Below are 16,214 nucleotides of genomic sequence, written 5' to 3' on the forward strand. Positions count from 1 at the left end.
CACCTCTCATTCTTCTAATCTGCAGAGAACATAAGCCTAATTCACTTAGCCTCTCATCATAGGGCGACCCCTTCATCCCAGAGACCGATTAGTGACCGTCCGCTTTCCCGTCTCCAATGAAAGAATAGCCTTATTTAGTGTGGACTCACTCTGTCTTCAACAAAAAGAAAAAGGAATTGAGTTTACCGTAGCTTTCATAGATTTCTTCACTCGTTCCGTGTCCGTAATCGTAATATTCAGGGCCACTGTAATATAAAAAAACAAAGAATGATAGTTTACACTGACAAAAACATGGTGTGAAAAATTCCAGCTTCTGAGAAAACCAAAACATCCCTCAGGTTTTTAAACATTTAACATCTTTTTAAAAATCTGCTTATTTGTACTGAAAAAGTGGCATTACTGTCGCTCAAAATGAATCCCATTAATAGTTAAGTAGTTCTAGAAGATCAAATGCACTTTTCAACAGGATTCTCGGCCATTCTCACTTAAATTCTAAAGCTCTGAACTCGCATGTCCTTGCTCCCAGTGGAAAATCTTCTTCGATTGGGATTGTGGTCAGCCTCACAGCGCCAGGGTCTCAGGTTCGATTCCCCGCTGGGTCACTGTCTGTGCGGAGTCCGCACGTCCTCCCCGTGTGTGCGTGGGTTTCCTCTGGGTGCTCCGATTTCCTCCCACAGTACAAAGGTGTGCAGGCTAGGTGGATTCGCGATGATAAATTACCCCTTAATGTCTAAAGATGTGCAGGTTATGTAGGGTTAAGGGGAAAGTCAGGGGGGTGGACAAAGGTCGGATGCTCTTTTAGAGGGTCGGTGCAGACCCAATGGACCAAAATGGTCTTCTTGCAGCTGTTTGCGACTTGACCAGCCATTAAAAACTGACACGAGAAAGCGATGCATGAAAACAGGTACTTCTTTATTGTGTTTCAAGCTTTTCCGAACACATACAATCATAATGAAAAATGGTGCGGGACTTGTCGTGTCCGTGATTGACACTCGGGAGGCTGACAAGCCGTAGCTGCACTTAAACGACCCTTTCCTCAACACACAACATCCCAGCCAACAAGATGGCTGTACGAAGAGCAGCTCCATGGTTCATGGACGCCAAACTGGACGTGGTGGAGGAGCAGCGGATGACCTTGTCCCCCGGCCCAGGAAGACAGCTGCCAACCGCTGCTGTTCGTTGTGCCTGGGCGCACTTGGCAGAGATGGTGAGCGCTGCGGGCAACTTCGTCCGGACCCCCATGCAGTGCAGGAAGTAACTCCACGGCTTCCGCAGGGCGGCCAGGGTGAGTAGGCAGCCGTGTGCCCCCCAGCACTAACCCTGGCCCCCCCACACACCCGTAACCCACCCCCTCCACACCTCAGAGGACGGCCGATTCCCCACCCTGCCCCACAAGCCATACCAGCCATCCTAACCGGGTGCCCTGGCCACTGAGGCCACCAGCTACCCACCCCCTGGGCTGCATGCGTCGGATTATCTAACTGTCGTCTTATGTATTCTACCCCCCCAGGAGAAGGCTGCACATAACCGCCGGGACTGGGACCAGACAGGCGGGGGACCACCAGACCTGAGGCCTCGCACCATGGTAGAGCAGAGGGCCCTGGTAGTAGCCGGAGGCCCAGAGGGACGGGAGGTCGCCGGGGTGGAGTACGGTCACGGGCGAGAAAGTGAGACCTGCTGAATTGTGTGATGATGTACCACCCTCACCCCCACACCACCCTCACCCCACACCACCCTCACCCCCACACCACCCTCGCCCCCACACCACCCTCACCCCCACACCACCCTCACCACTCTCACCCCCACACCACCCTCAGCCCACACCATCCTCAGCCCACACCACTCTCACCCCCACACCACTCTCACGCCCACACCACCCTTACCCCCACACCACCCTCACCCCCACACCATTCTCACCCCCACACCATCCTCAGTCCACACCACTCTCACCCCCACACCACCTGATGCATTATCTGTATTGGTCTAACATCGACTGCAACTGGACGCAGTGAAAAGAGAAACAGGCTTCTGTTATGGGAGCGGTGTTTTCAGAACCCCAAAATGTATCATGGAGTTCAACCAACCTCTCCCTTTAATGTATTGTTGCTTTTGAAGCACACGGCTTGGTCTCCAGGTGTGGTATTACAATGATGGACATGTGGGTTTTTAAACACAAAACAATGTTTATTCCATGAATTCAACTTAACCTTTTAAATAACCATTGGATCATTTACCACCCCTTACTTCGAAGATAACCCCGAAAATAATGCAACACTAAATAATCCCTCAAAATGTTCCTTCAAACCTCCAAAAGACTTAGGGCGGAAATCTCCGCTCCCCGCGCGGCGTGGGAGAATCGTGGGAGGGCCTCCCGACATTTTTTAAGCCTCCCAGGCGACCCCAGCGATTCTGCCCCCCCCCCGGGCTCGGAAAAATCCCTGCTCGCCGTTTTTCACAGCAAACGGCGATTCTCCAAGCCCAATGGGCCGAGCGGCCGGCCCTTCTCGCCCGTTTCACCACGGCAGCAACCACACCTGGTCGCTGCATTCGTGACACAGGCGCCAGATGCCCGTTTGGGGCATCTAGGGGCCCGATTGGCATGGGAGCACCACGACTGTGCTCGGGAGGGGACAGGCCCGCGATCGGTGCCCACCGATCGTCGGGCCAGCGTCCGAAACATACGCACTCTTTCCCCTCCGCCGCTCGGCAAGATCAAGCCGCCATGTCTTGCCGGGTGGCTGAGGAGAAAGACGGCTACCGCGCATGCGCGGTTCGCGCCGTCTGCTCGATGAAGTCATCCGCACATGCGCGGGTTGGAACCGGCAACCCGCGCATGTGCGGGTGACCTCACAAATGCACCGTTTTGCACGTCATTTCCGGTGCGACGAGGTCGCGGCCGGGGACGACGGAGGCCCGCTCCTAGCCCCCCGGGTGGGGGTGAATTAGGTACGGGGAGCGGGCACCGAGGCCGTCGTGAACCTCGGCCAAGTTCACGACGGCCTCCACAATTTAGGCCACCAGCGGAGAATTCCGCCTTTAACACCTTTAAACTGAAACACATCAGGTTAAAGACATTACTATTATGAGTTTAAATCACCCAAATGATTCAGAGATAGTCTTTCCTGGGAGAGATCACCGCAGATCCAGCTCACTGCACACACTGACACACCCAAACTCTTTTTCTTCATGCAGCCTTCAGCAAACCAGCCAGGCACTTTTCAGCTGCTCTCTCAAACTGAAACTAAAAGCAGAGTGAGCTCAACTCAGCTATCCCCACGCTCTGACATCACTTCAGTAATATGAGGTGCTTCATTTCTTAAAGATACATTGCTTAAACATCTATTTCTTAAAGGTACTCTCACATGACACCTCCCCCCAAGAAAAAAAAATAAACCATCAACTTCAAGACGGTTTCATTTTTCACTTTTGCACCATCCACTAAGAAATGAACACAGTTAATATACTTTTTCTTTCACAAAAAAAACCACACGCAAACAGGCTTAATAATAAAGTCCATCTTTCCCGTCTTCTTCCTCCAACCAAAATCCTTGTCGATTGACAGTCTCTTTGAATAAGAAAGTCAATGCATGATCCATCCATTCGTCTACGCCTCGGCAATTCTCTTTAGAATCAGATACTTTAGTTCAATCTGACCACAGAGCCCCTTGCAATTCTCCAATACAGGAGCATTGGTGATCACAGCTTTCAGACAGTCACATGCCTATTGAAAGTCCGCTTTCCATTGAATTTTTTTACGTTTGGACAGTCCCCCGCCTGTCCATCAGTGGAGTAATCACGCCACAAAACTTTTGAACAAAGTTTCGATCAAATCCACTCATGCTAAGAAATCACAATATTTCCCTTCGTCTTGAGGGTATCGGAAACTCCTCAAGGAAAGTGATTTGGGCTTCTCCAGATTCACTTTCGGCAAGGTTCATCACCAAACCCGCCTCCTGAAGTCAATCGAAGAACTCCATACGATGTTTTAAATGTTCTTGCCACGTCTGGAAGTTGGAAATAAAAGCAGATTGTTCCACTTTCTCAATGCAATCCTTCAAACGTGGGATAGGGTAAGGGTCCATTCTTATAACTGCATTCACCTTTCGATAGTCCACACACAACCGTTGGGTACCGTCTGGCTTAGGTACCATCACTATGGGTGAGCTCCATTGGCTGCAACCCACTTCAATTATGCCATTTTGCAGCATACTCTCAATCTCTCTGTTAACCTGTGCCAATTTTAAAGGATTAAGTCTATAAGGATGTTGTTTGATAGGAACAGCATTTCCCACATCTACATCATATATAGCCATTTTAGTACTTCCCAATTTATCTCTAAAAACCTGCCCATGTGATATCAATAACTCTTTCAGTTCAGTTTGTTTTTCCTCTGGAAGGTAACTTAACAATTCATCCCAATTTTTGAGAACATCCTCATTTTCCAATTTAATTTGAGGTATGTCAAATTCACAATCATCTGGATTTGGTTCGTCACTTTGAGTTAGAATCATTAAAACCTCCTTTTTCTCTCCTTCCCTTTTCAAAGTACTTTTTAAGCATATTCACATGACACACTCGGTGAGTCTTCCTTCTATCTGGTGTTTTTGCCACATAATTCACCTCACTTAATTTCCTTTCAATCTGATACGGTCCACAAAACCTAGCTTTTAAAGGCTCACCTACCACTGGTAACAACACTAAAACTTTATCTCCACTGACAAAACTACGAATTTTGGATTTCTTGTCCGCTACCCGTTTAATCACATTTTGTGCAACTTTCAAATGTTGTCTAGCCAATTTACCTGCTCTATTTAATTGTTCCCTAAAATTTGACACGTAATCCAATAATGTAATTTCCAATTTCTCACCCACCAATTTTTCCTTAATCAATTTAAGTGGTCCTCTTACCTCATGACCAAAAATTTGTTCAAAACAACTAAATTTGGTAGACTTATTAGGTGCATCCCTAATTGCAAACAATACGAATGGAATTCCTTCATCCCAATCCTCTGGATAATGTTGACAATACGCCTTCAACATTGTCTTTAATGTCTGATGCCACCTTTCTAACGCTCCCTGAGATTCTGGATGATACGCAGCTGATTGAAATTGTTTTATTCCTAAGCTATCCATAACTTAATTGAATAACTTTGAAGTAAAATTCGATCCCTGATCCGATTGAATTTCTGTGGGTAGTCCATATCTAGTAAAGAATTTAAGTAACTCCTCCACAATCCGTTTAGCTGTAATAGTACGTACTGGAATGGCCTCTGGAAACCTAGTAGACACATCCATTCGAGTCAAAAGATATTGATTCCCACTTTTTGTTTTAGGAAGCAGTCCTACACAATCAATTAGGATCCTTGTAAAAGGTTCCTCAAATGCTGGAATGGGTATTAAGGGTGCTGGTTTTTATCACTGCTTGACGTTTCCCTATCACTTGACATGTGTGACATGATTGACAAAATTTAAACTCCATCTTTATGTAGTCCAGGTCAATAATTTTTTTTCCTTATTCTCAAATGACCTCCCACTGATACCTCATGTGCAACTCGCAACACCTCCTTTCTATTACCCTACCGGCAATACTACTTGATGAATGTCTGCCCTCTTTTCATCTGCCTGCATATGTACAGGTCTCCATTTTCTCATCAAGACATCACTTTTATGGTAATAGCACTCTGGTATACTCACAGATTTCTCTTCCGCATATGCTTTCTGATATATTTGTTTTATTTCTACATCTTTCTGTTGTAACTCCGCCAATTTTCCTGAACTAGAAATATCCGCCTCATCCTCCACCTGTTCTTGTTCTTTTTCAACCATCTGATCAAAAATCGTTTCTGATAATTGCACTTCAACTTCATCTTCACTCTTTGATTTCTCCTCTTGTCTTAACCTGTGATTTTGCGACTGGGTTACTACACAATCTGGAAAAATCCCAGGATATTCATCCTTCAACCCTTCAGTTGTCTGATTTTCCACTGGCTTATCAACCACAGTAGGCATCACTCCCACCTGTGATCCAGCTATATCATTACCCAAGATAAACTGTATTCCTGGCCAAGATAGTTTCTCTATTACTCCTACTGCCACTTCACCACTCTTCACTGGACTTTCCAACCTTACCTTATATAATGGAACACTACTCCTCTCACCCTGAATTCCACATATCACCACCTTTTCTGGCAACATTCTTCCCAAACTACATAATTCCTCATCTCTTACCATTAAAGATTAACTAGCCCGTGTACCTCTTAAAATTGTGACTTCTTTACCTACTCCTCCTGAAACACATGAGTAAACTTTACCCACACAAGTAAATTCTTTAAAGACATCTGGCACCTTCTTTACAATTACTTCCTGAACAGGCTGTACAATCGTTTGCACCTCCTTGGCTTCCCTTTGGCTTTCCTTTACCACTCTAACAAATCCCACTGTCTTATCCTGTTAAACCACATCAGCCTTCCCAGTGCTTTTCTTCAACCACCAACACTGTGACTTTACATCGCCTAGTTTATTACAGTGAAAACATTTGAAACTTTTCATTTCTTTTCCACCCTCCTGGATTTATTTTTTAACCTGAGGTACACTCTCTTTATTGTTTCCCATCGGATCATCTTTACCACAAGTATTTCTCATGTCCCCAGTTTCTATCCCTCACCGGCTGAAACTGATGTTGGAAACCAATCTTTGATTTATGAACTAATTCACAATCATCTGCCATTTCTGCTGCTAATCTCGCAGTTTTAACCCTCTGTTCTTCCACATGAGTTCTCACTCCATCAAGTATTGAATTTTTAAACTCCTCCAAAAGTATAATTTCTCTGAGAGCTTCATATGTTTGGTCTACTTTCAAAGCCCTTATCCACCTATCAAAATTACCCTGTTTGAGCCTTTCAAACTCTATGTATGTTTGACCAAATTCTTTCCTTAAAGTTCTGAACCTTTGTCTGTAAGCTTCAGGCACTAGCTCGTATGCACTTCAAATGGATTTCTTCACCTCCTCATACGTTCCAGATACCTCCTCCGGTAGTGATGCAAACACTTCACTAGCTCTACCTACCAGCTTTGTTTGAACCAGTAATACTCACATGTCCTGTGGTCATTTCATTTGTTTAGCTACCTTCTCAAATTAAATGAAAAAGGCTTCCACTTCCTTCTCGTCAAACTTTGACAATGCTTGGACATATTTAAATAGATTCCTACCAAGCCTTCGAATATGAAGCTCTTTCTCTCTATCCTCATCACTATCATCCAACTGTACGTTTCCCTTTATGTCTGCCAATTTAAATTGACTTTCATGTTTCACGGCCATTTTCTGAAGTTCAAACTCTCTCTCTTTATCTTTTTCCCTGATCTGTATCTCCCTTTCTTTTTCTTTTTGTTCTGCTAGGGATATTCTTTCTTTTCTCCTTTCTTCTCTCTCCTTCTTTCTTTTTCCACTCTCTCCCTCTCTTTCTTTTTCCTCTCTCTCTCTTTCGTATACAAGCCACTTTAATTCTTTCTCATGTTCCATTTGTTTAATTTGCAACTGAATTTTTGCCATTTCCAATGAGTCAGACTCTATCTCAGGCAACTTTAAATGCTTTACCATAATGCAACACTAAATAATCCCTCAAAATGTTCCTTCAAACCTCCAAAAGACTTAACACCCTTAAACAGAAACACATCAGGTTAAACACATTACTATTATGAGTTTAAATCATCCAAATGATTCAAAGATAGTCTTTCCTGGCAGAGAGCAGATCCAGCTTACTGCAAACACAGACACACCCAAACTCTTTTCCTCAAAACTGACCTTTCCTTTCAAACAGCTCACAGCAAACCAGCCAGGCACTTTTCAGCTGCTCTCTCTCAAAACACCGCAAAATGGCTCAGTTAAAAAGCCAGCTCCACCTACACTCTGACATCACTTCGGTAATATGAGATGCTTCATTTCTTAAAGGTACATTGCTTAAACATCCATTCTTAAAGGTACTCTCACATGACACCGGAACCAAGATTCGGGAACGCTGACCTAGGGAGGCTCCTGGACGCGATGGAGATCAGGAGGGATGTCTTGTTCCCCCAAGGGTCCCGGAGGATGAGCCAGAAGGCAGCTAGTGCTGCCTGGCACGAGGTGGCTGCAGCAGTCATAGTGTGACCAGGAGGACTGGCCTCCACTGTCGGAAGGTCAACAATCTACACCGGGCAGCACGAGTGATTAGACACCCTCCCCCCCCCACCACCAAGGGAGCATCCACCCCCCCAACTCTCCAAGTGAGCCCAGCCCTCCCTCCCCTTCCCCCCCACCCCACCTTCACACCCCCTCTTCGCACCACTGTGAACAACACGTGTGGCTAACAATGCTCTCTGTGTGTCTCCTTATAAAAGCTTGCCCACGATCGCCAGGAGAGGGCCCAGATTGGCAGTGGGGTACCAGACATCAGAATCCTCACCACCTTCGAGGAGTGGGCCCTCTGACCGGTGTGGCCGAGGATAGGGCGGTCACCCACGCGGCGCTGGCGGACACCACAGAGGTGAGGAGCCACCGGGATCCACCCGGAAGACCGGTCACAGGTGACCAGTGATTGCCTTACTGACTGACCCATCCCTCCCACTGATCACATGTCCATTCTCCTGCAGGTCTTCCAGCCGACCGCGCCGGCCCATCCCGGGTGGCCCCCCTCTCATGACTCCAAGGAGAACACCTCGGAGGAGAGCTCCGAGAATATAGTCACGGCACAGCTGTCATCCCCAATCCCCACCAGCGCAGATACATACTCCTCGGTGGAACGTATTCGTGGTCAGGCTCCTGGGGCACAATCTTGTGAGCACCACACTGCTACTAATGTACATCAGGTGGAGGTAGGAACCTACAGGCGAGACAGCAGTTGGAGGTCGCTGGATCCCAGGACCCAGCTGGGTCCCAGCTTGATGTTGAGCCTCTGGAAGTGAGTTACCCGGAGCTGATGGAGACAATAGGGAGCGGCCGGGATGTTCAGAGGGAGCTATCAGCCTCTCTCCAGCAGATCAATAGCCACTTGGAGGAATCCCAGAGGTTGCCGGCACAGGAGATGAAGCCGGCAATGAGTGGCACCTAGGTAAACACTGCTAGAGTGGCAACCACAGTGTAGAGCCTGGTTCATGATGTTGGCACCATGAGTGAAGGTGTCCAAGGCATTTCACTGTCCGTGACGACCATGGTTGAGGGTCTCGGCAGTATTTCTGGGATGTCACCCAGTACCAGGCCGACCTTGATGAGGTTCTGCGAGACATTTCCCTCTCTCAGATGGGCATGGCCGAGGTGCTGTTGAGCTCATCCCAGTTGCAGAGGAGCATCGCCAAGGGCGTCGACATGATGGTGCAGACCAAAATATCTAGAATCCTCAGCCACCTAAGAAATATGAAAGCCGACATAGTCTTCTTCCAAGAGACACACCTGAAAGAGCAGGAACTACTGCGGGTAAGAAAGGGCTGGGTGGGACAGACCTACCATTCCTGCTATGGGACGAGGGCCAGGGGGTGGCGATATTGATCGGCAAGAAGACGATGTTTAGGGCGACGAAGATGGTTACGGACCCAGGTGGTGGGGAAAACAGTGCTTCTGGGGATAGACAAAGTGGAATACTCCGCAATTGTGATATCCAACCACGCTCCACACTACATGGACATGAGGCTGGAGATGGGCAGGGCCCAACACCCCACATGGCGGTTGGACCCAGGTACGTCATGGTCACTGGGGCCCTGGATGGGGTACCGGTAGTACTAACGTGTACGTGCCCAATTGGGACGACACGAGCTTCATCAAGAAGACCATGGCAGAAATCCCTGACATAGCTACGCATCGACTAATCATGGGGGGGGGGGGGGAACTTCAACTGTGTGCAGGATCCAACGACTGACAGGTCAAACCCCAAAACAGGGAAAACCTCAAGCATGGCAAGGGAACTCGGTCACTTTATGGAACAGATGGGAGCAATGGACCCCTGGAGATTTACCCACCCAGGGGAGAAGGAGTTCTCCTTCTTCTCCCCAGTGAACAACGTATACACAAGAATTGACTTCTTCTTTGTGGTGGGGAAAACGGTGCTTCCAGGGATAGACAAAGTGGAATACTCAACAATTGCGATATCAGACCACGCTCCACACTACATGGACGTGCGGCTGGAGACGGGAAGGGCCCAGCGGCCCACATGGAGGTTAGACATTGCCCCACTAGCAGACAAGGCCTTCAACGAAAAGATATCACAGGCCACAGCAGAATACACGGAGAACAACCAAAACAGGGAGGTCTCACCCTCCACGTACTGGGATGCACTCAAGGCCGTAGTAAAAGGGGAAATTATTGCTTTCAAAGTGCGAAGCGCTAGGGAGGAAAGGGCTGCTAGGCAACAGCTGGTCGACTCCATAATGGAGGTAGACCATAAAGAGTCCAAGGCCCCGACCATAGAGCTCTTGGCGGAGCGGAAAGAGCTACAAAGCAACTTTGATCTCCTCTCCACCAGGAAAGCAGTGCACCAACTCCGCCAGGCGCGTGGGACCCTGTACAAACACAGAGACAAAGCCAGCCGCCTGTTGGCACACCAGTTGAGAAAGGAGACAGCCACCAGAGAAATTGCACAAATCAGGGATACCAGAGGTACGTTAGAAACAGAACCAGAAAAGATCAGCAAAACCTTCAAGGCCTTCTACCAAGGGCTGCATACCTCAGAGCCCCAATGGGGGTGTCTGGGATGAAATTATTCCTTGATGGACTGGACATACCGGTTGTGGGGGAGGGCAGAAGACGGGGCCTGGAAGCACCACTAGCACTGGGAGAGATCATGGACAGCATTAGCTCCATGCAGGCGGGGAAGGCGCCGGGACCGGACGGATTCCTGGCGGACTTGTACAAAAGATTTGCGACAGCGCTGGCCCCGCGCCTGCGGGAGATGTTCACAGACTTGCTAGCTAGGGGCACTCTGCCACCTACGCTCGCACAGGCCTCAATCTCGCTGATACCCAAGAAAGATAAAGACCCAACGGAATGTGGGTCATACAGACCCATCTCACTGCTGAACGCGGGTGCCAAAATACTGGCCAAAATCCCAGCCAAAAGGCTAGAAGACTGCGTACCAGAAGTGGTCGCTGAGGACGAGAAAGGTTTTGTCAAAGGTAGGAGTCAACCTCGAACATCAGGCGCCTGTTAAATGTGATAATGACCCCATCTGGGGAGAGAATACCAGAGGTGATTGTCTCCCTAGACGCAGAAAATGCCTTTGACAGGGTCGACTGGAAATACCTCATAGAGGTACTGGGGTGGTTAGGGCTTGGAACAGGATTCACCTCCTGGGTAAAACTCCTATACAACGCTCCCATGGCGAGCGTACGGACCAACAACACGAACCCCTGATACCTCCAGCTGCACAGGGGCACCAGACAAGGATGGCCACTGACCACACTGCTGTTCGCTCCAGCGATCGAGCCATTAGCAATTGATCCAAAGGGGCGGCAGACAGCACAGTGTCTCACTCTATGCAGATGACCTGCTCCTCGACATTTCAGACCCACAAAACAGCATGGTCGGAATCATCGCGCTCCTGAACGAGTTTGGCACCTTCTCGGGCTACAAACTCAACATGAGCAAAAGCGAGATCTTCCCAGTACACCCGCAAGTAGGAGGGGCAGCACTAATGGGACTGCCGTTTAAACAAGCCCGACACAAAGCCCGATCCAAATAGCACAGGACTGGAAAGGGATCCACAAATGGAACCTCACCAGCCTGACGGAGGAAATAAAACAGGACCTGCAAAGATGGAACACACTCCCACTCTCCCTCACGGGGACGATTAAAATGAACGTGCTGCACAGGTACCTCTTCCTATTCAGATCCATCCCGATCTACATCCCCAAGGCCTTTTTCAAAACACTAGACAAAGTAATCATGGCATTTATATGGGGGGGGGGGGGGGGGGGGGTGAGAGAATGCTAGAATCCCAAAGAAGGTCCAACAAAAAATAATCCGGGGGGGGGCGGTGGGGGCCAGCCCTCCCAAACCTACAATTCTACCACTGGGCGGCGACGACCAATCGAATAAGGGGATGGATCAGGGAGCCAGAAGCCGAGAGGGTGCGCGCGGAAGAGGCCTCCTGCAAGTGGACCTCCCTCCCTGCCCTCGCCACGTTGGCACTCCCATCCCCACCCAGCAAACACTCCAGCAGCCCGGTGGTGATAGCCACCCTCCAATCCTGGAACCAACTGCGGCAGCAATTTGGCCTGACCAAAATGTCCCATCTGCAACAACCATAGGTTCACACCAGTGTTTACTGACGCCACCTTCAAAAGGTGGGGACAGGACGGGGGGACACTGACAGTCAGGGACCTATACATGGACGGCAGGATCGCAACAATGGACAAAATTTCAGCTAGCCAGGGGAAACGAGCTGAGGTACCTGCAACTCAAAAACTTCCTGCGAAAGGAGACAAGGACGTATCCACAACCCCATGACAGACATTACTGGAAGAGTTACTGGACGCAAGCATCCTAGATAAAGGGAACTGTAGCGACATGTATGCCTGATTGGTAGGAAGGGCCAACACTGTACTGGACGCAACAAGAAAGAAATAGGAGGAAGGCCTGGGGATCATTGAAAAAGGCCCCCGCGGCGATTCTCCGCCGACAATTGGCCGAGTTCCCGTCGGCGTGGTTCACTCATGGTTCCAGCCGTGGTTCACCCATGGTTCCGGCTGCGGTCTCAGTCCGCGGGCGCCCTGGTGGGGGGCGGGGGCATCCGTCACCGGGGGACGGGGGGCTAAAGGACAGCCAAGCTTGCGATCGGGGGCCACCGAACGGCGGGCGCGCTCGGTCTCAGGGGGGGTCTTTATTCTTGGGGCGGTCCGCTGTGTGGGTCCGCCGTGTTGCGCGGGGCTGCCGCTGTGCGTATGCGCGGAATCTGGCCGGAGGTGCAGGGCCTTGTATCGGTAGCCGGAGCTGCGAAGAGCACTCCGGGCCCTCCTAGCCCCCTGCAAAATGGAGAATCACCCTGGACTTTCTCCAGTCCAGAGTGATTTGCGCCTGTTTTCTCAAGGGTGTGGGGACATAGCCCCATCATCAGAGAATTCCGCCCAGTATGTCTGTATCCATCAGTGTGTCTGTAGATCAGTGTGTGTTTACATGAGTGGATGTGTATGTCTGTGTGTGTCAGAATGAGTGTGTATGTATATCTGTGTGTGTGTGTGTGTGTGAACATGAGTGCATTGGCTTGATTCTTCCGTCCCGCCCACCGCAAGAACCCCCCGGGCGGGATGTGGATAATGGAGAAGTCCATTGATCTCGGGCAGGATTCTCCGGTCACCAGGCGGACGCGACCGAAGAATCCCAGCACAAATTATGTCGGTGTGTATGCATGGGGTTGGTAATAATAATAATCTTTAGTATCACAAGTGGGCTTACATTAACACATCAATGAAGTTACTGTGAAAATCCCCTAGTTGCCACATTCCGGCGCCTGTTTGGGTACGCGGAGGGAGAATTCAGAATATCCAATTCACCTAACAGCACGTCTTTCAGGACCTGTGGGAGGAAACCGGAGCACCCGGAGGAAACCCACGCAGACACGGGAAGAACATCAGACTCCACACAGACTGAGCCAAGCCGGGAATCGAAGCTGGTGCCCTGGAGCTGTGAAGCAACAGCGCTATCCACTACGCTATTGTGCTGCCCATGTGTATGCCTGTGTGTATATGCCTGTTTGTATATGCCTGTGTGTACATGAGAGTGTATATGTCTCTATGTGTACATGTGTGTGTATATCTGTGTACATGAGTACAAGTGTATTTGTTTGTGTCTGCATGAGTGTGCGTGTATTTCTGTGAACGTACATGAGTTTGAATGTATGTCTCTGTGTATATGAGTGCCTGTATATGCCTGTGTGTGTGTAAATTAGTCTGTGTGGATGTTTGTATGTGCATGAGTGCATGTGCGTGTAAGTCTGTGTATACGTGAGTGCATGTTTATGTGTGTGTGTGCATGTATGTGTGCGCATGAGTGCGTGTGTGTGTCTATGTGGATGCATGAGTGTGCGTGCCTGTGTGTGACATGAGTGCGTGTGCATCTCTCTGTAAGTGTGCAAGAGTACTTGTGGATGGCTGTGTGTGTGTACATGGGTGAGTGTACATGTCTCTGTGTGTTTGTACATGAGTGCTTTTGCATGTCTGTGTATGTGTGTGTGTGCATGTGCGTGTGTGCATGTGTGTATATGTGTTTTGGCTGGATTTTACAGGGTGCCATTGTCCCTGCACCCGCAGGCAACAAGACTGGGCAGGAGGCCACCTATTATCCCCCTGGCCGGGTGAAACTTTAACTGGTTGAAGGAGAGACATCCGCCCCTGTCTCTGGAGGAAGTCACTGCCTTAGGGAGTTTTTAGCTGGCAGCTCTGTAGGCCTGAGGCACCAGCTGGGAACGCCGGTCACTGCTGGGACTATAGGCAGTCTCACCATGTCGAGAAGCCCAGGTATATTCAGAGTCTCACTGAGGGGGCTGAGGGTCTTCTTTTTTCATCCTTTAACAGGACATGGGCAGCATTGACTGGGTAGTGTTTTAATTTTTCATCCCTGGTTGCCCTTGCGAAGGTGGTGGTGGTGAGCTACCTGCTGAACTGCTGCAGTCCATGTGGTGTAGGTACACCCACAGTGGGGTTGGGCAGTGATTTTGACCCAGCGACAGTGAAAGAACGACAATATATTTCCAAGTCAGGATGGTGTGTGACTTGGATGGGAACATCCAGGTGGCAGTGCTCTTGTGTCTGCTACCCTTGTTCTTTGAGATAGTAGAGTTTTGTGGGTTTCGAAGATGCCGTCGAAGGAGCCTTGGTGAGTTGCTGCAGTGCATCTTGTAGATGGTACACACGGCTGACACTGTGTGTTGGTACTGGAAGGAGTGAATATTCAACGTGGTGGATGGATTCATCCAAATGGGCTGCTTGAGTGTTGTTGGAGCTGCACTCATCCAGGCAAATGGGAGTATTCCATCACACTCTTGACTGGTACCTTCTAGTGGTGGACAAGCTTTGGGAAGTCAGGAATTACTCACTGCAGGATTCCCAGTTTCTGACCTGCTCTTGTAGCCACAGTATTTATATGGCTAGTCCAGTTCAATTTCTGGTCGAGGGTAACCCTCAGAATGTTGATAGTGGGGGATTCAGTCATGGTAATGCTATTGAATGTCAAGGGGCGATCGTTTGATTCTCTCTAATTGGAGATGGTCATTGCCTGGCACTTGTGTGGCACGAATGTTACATGCTACATATCCGCCCAAGGCTGGATATTGTCCAGGTCTTGCTGCATTTCCACGTTGACTGCTTCAGTGTCTGAGTCATCAGGGATGGTGCTGAATATTGTGCAATCACCAGTAGAAAATCCCCACTTCTGACTCCAACCAGTGGAGAGTTTCCCCTCTGATTCCCATTGACTCATGTTTTGCTCGGGCTCCTTGATACCACACTCATCAAATGCTGCCTTGATGTCTGGGCAGCCACTCTCACCTCCCATCCGGAGTTCAGCTCTTTTGTCCATGTTTGAACCAAGGCTGCAATGAGGTCAGGAGCTTAATGACCCTGGTGGAACCCAACTGAGAATCTGTGATCGGGCTATTGTATAATAGCTGCCTCTTGATGGTACTGTCATCAACCCTTTCCATCACTTTGCTGATGATTGAGAGTAAACTGATGAGATGTTAACTGGCCAGGTTAGATCTGTCCTGCTTTTTGCGAACAGGACATAAATAATAAGACAGAGGAGCAGAATTAGGCCATTCAGCCCATCGAGACTGCTCCGCCATTCAACCAAGGCTGATATGTTTCTCATCCCCATTCTCCTGCCTTCTCCCCATAACCCCTGATCTCCTTATTAATCAAGAACCTATCTATCTCTGTCATAAAGGCATTCAATGATTTGGCTTCCACAGCCTTCTGTGGCAATGAGTTCCACCGATTCACCATCCTCTGGCTGAAGAAATTGCTCCTCACCTCAGTTTTAAAGGATTGTCCCTTCAGTCTGAGGCTGTGACATCGGGTTCTAGTTTCTTCTACTAGTGTAAATATCCTCTCCACGTCCACTCTAGCCAGGCTTCTGAGTATCCTGCAGGTTTCAATATGATACCTCCTCATCCTTCTGAACTCCAACGACTGCAGAGCCAAAGTACTCAACCACTCCCCACATGACAAGCTCTTCATTCATGGGCACTTTTCCA

At 49.0% G+C, this 16,214-nt stretch overlaps 1 protein-coding gene across 3 annotated transcripts in view; it reads right to left on the minus strand.

Moving 5' to 3' along the window:
* khdrbs2 (KH domain containing, RNA binding, signal transduction associated 2) overlaps positions 1-16,214 on the minus strand; it is a 907,500-nt gene that overhangs the window by 25,600 nt on the left and 865,686 nt on the right. For all 3 annotated transcript variants that reach the window (XR_005461061.1, XR_005461060.1, XM_038800664.1), the window contains exon 8: positions 187-245. Coding sequence is in view for 1 of the 3 variants with exons in the window: in XM_038800664.1 (XP_038656592.1) it covers positions 187-245 (59 nt within the window). In the remaining 2 variants the exon portion in view is untranslated. The remainder of the gene's footprint in view (positions 1-186; positions 246-16,214) is intronic.

This window comes from Scyliorhinus canicula, chromosome 6 (genome assembly GCF_902713615.1).
Source record: "Scyliorhinus canicula chromosome 6, sScyCan1.1, whole genome shotgun sequence".
Lineage (NCBI taxonomy): Eukaryota > Metazoa > Chordata > Chondrichthyes > Carcharhiniformes > Scyliorhinidae > Scyliorhinus > Scyliorhinus canicula.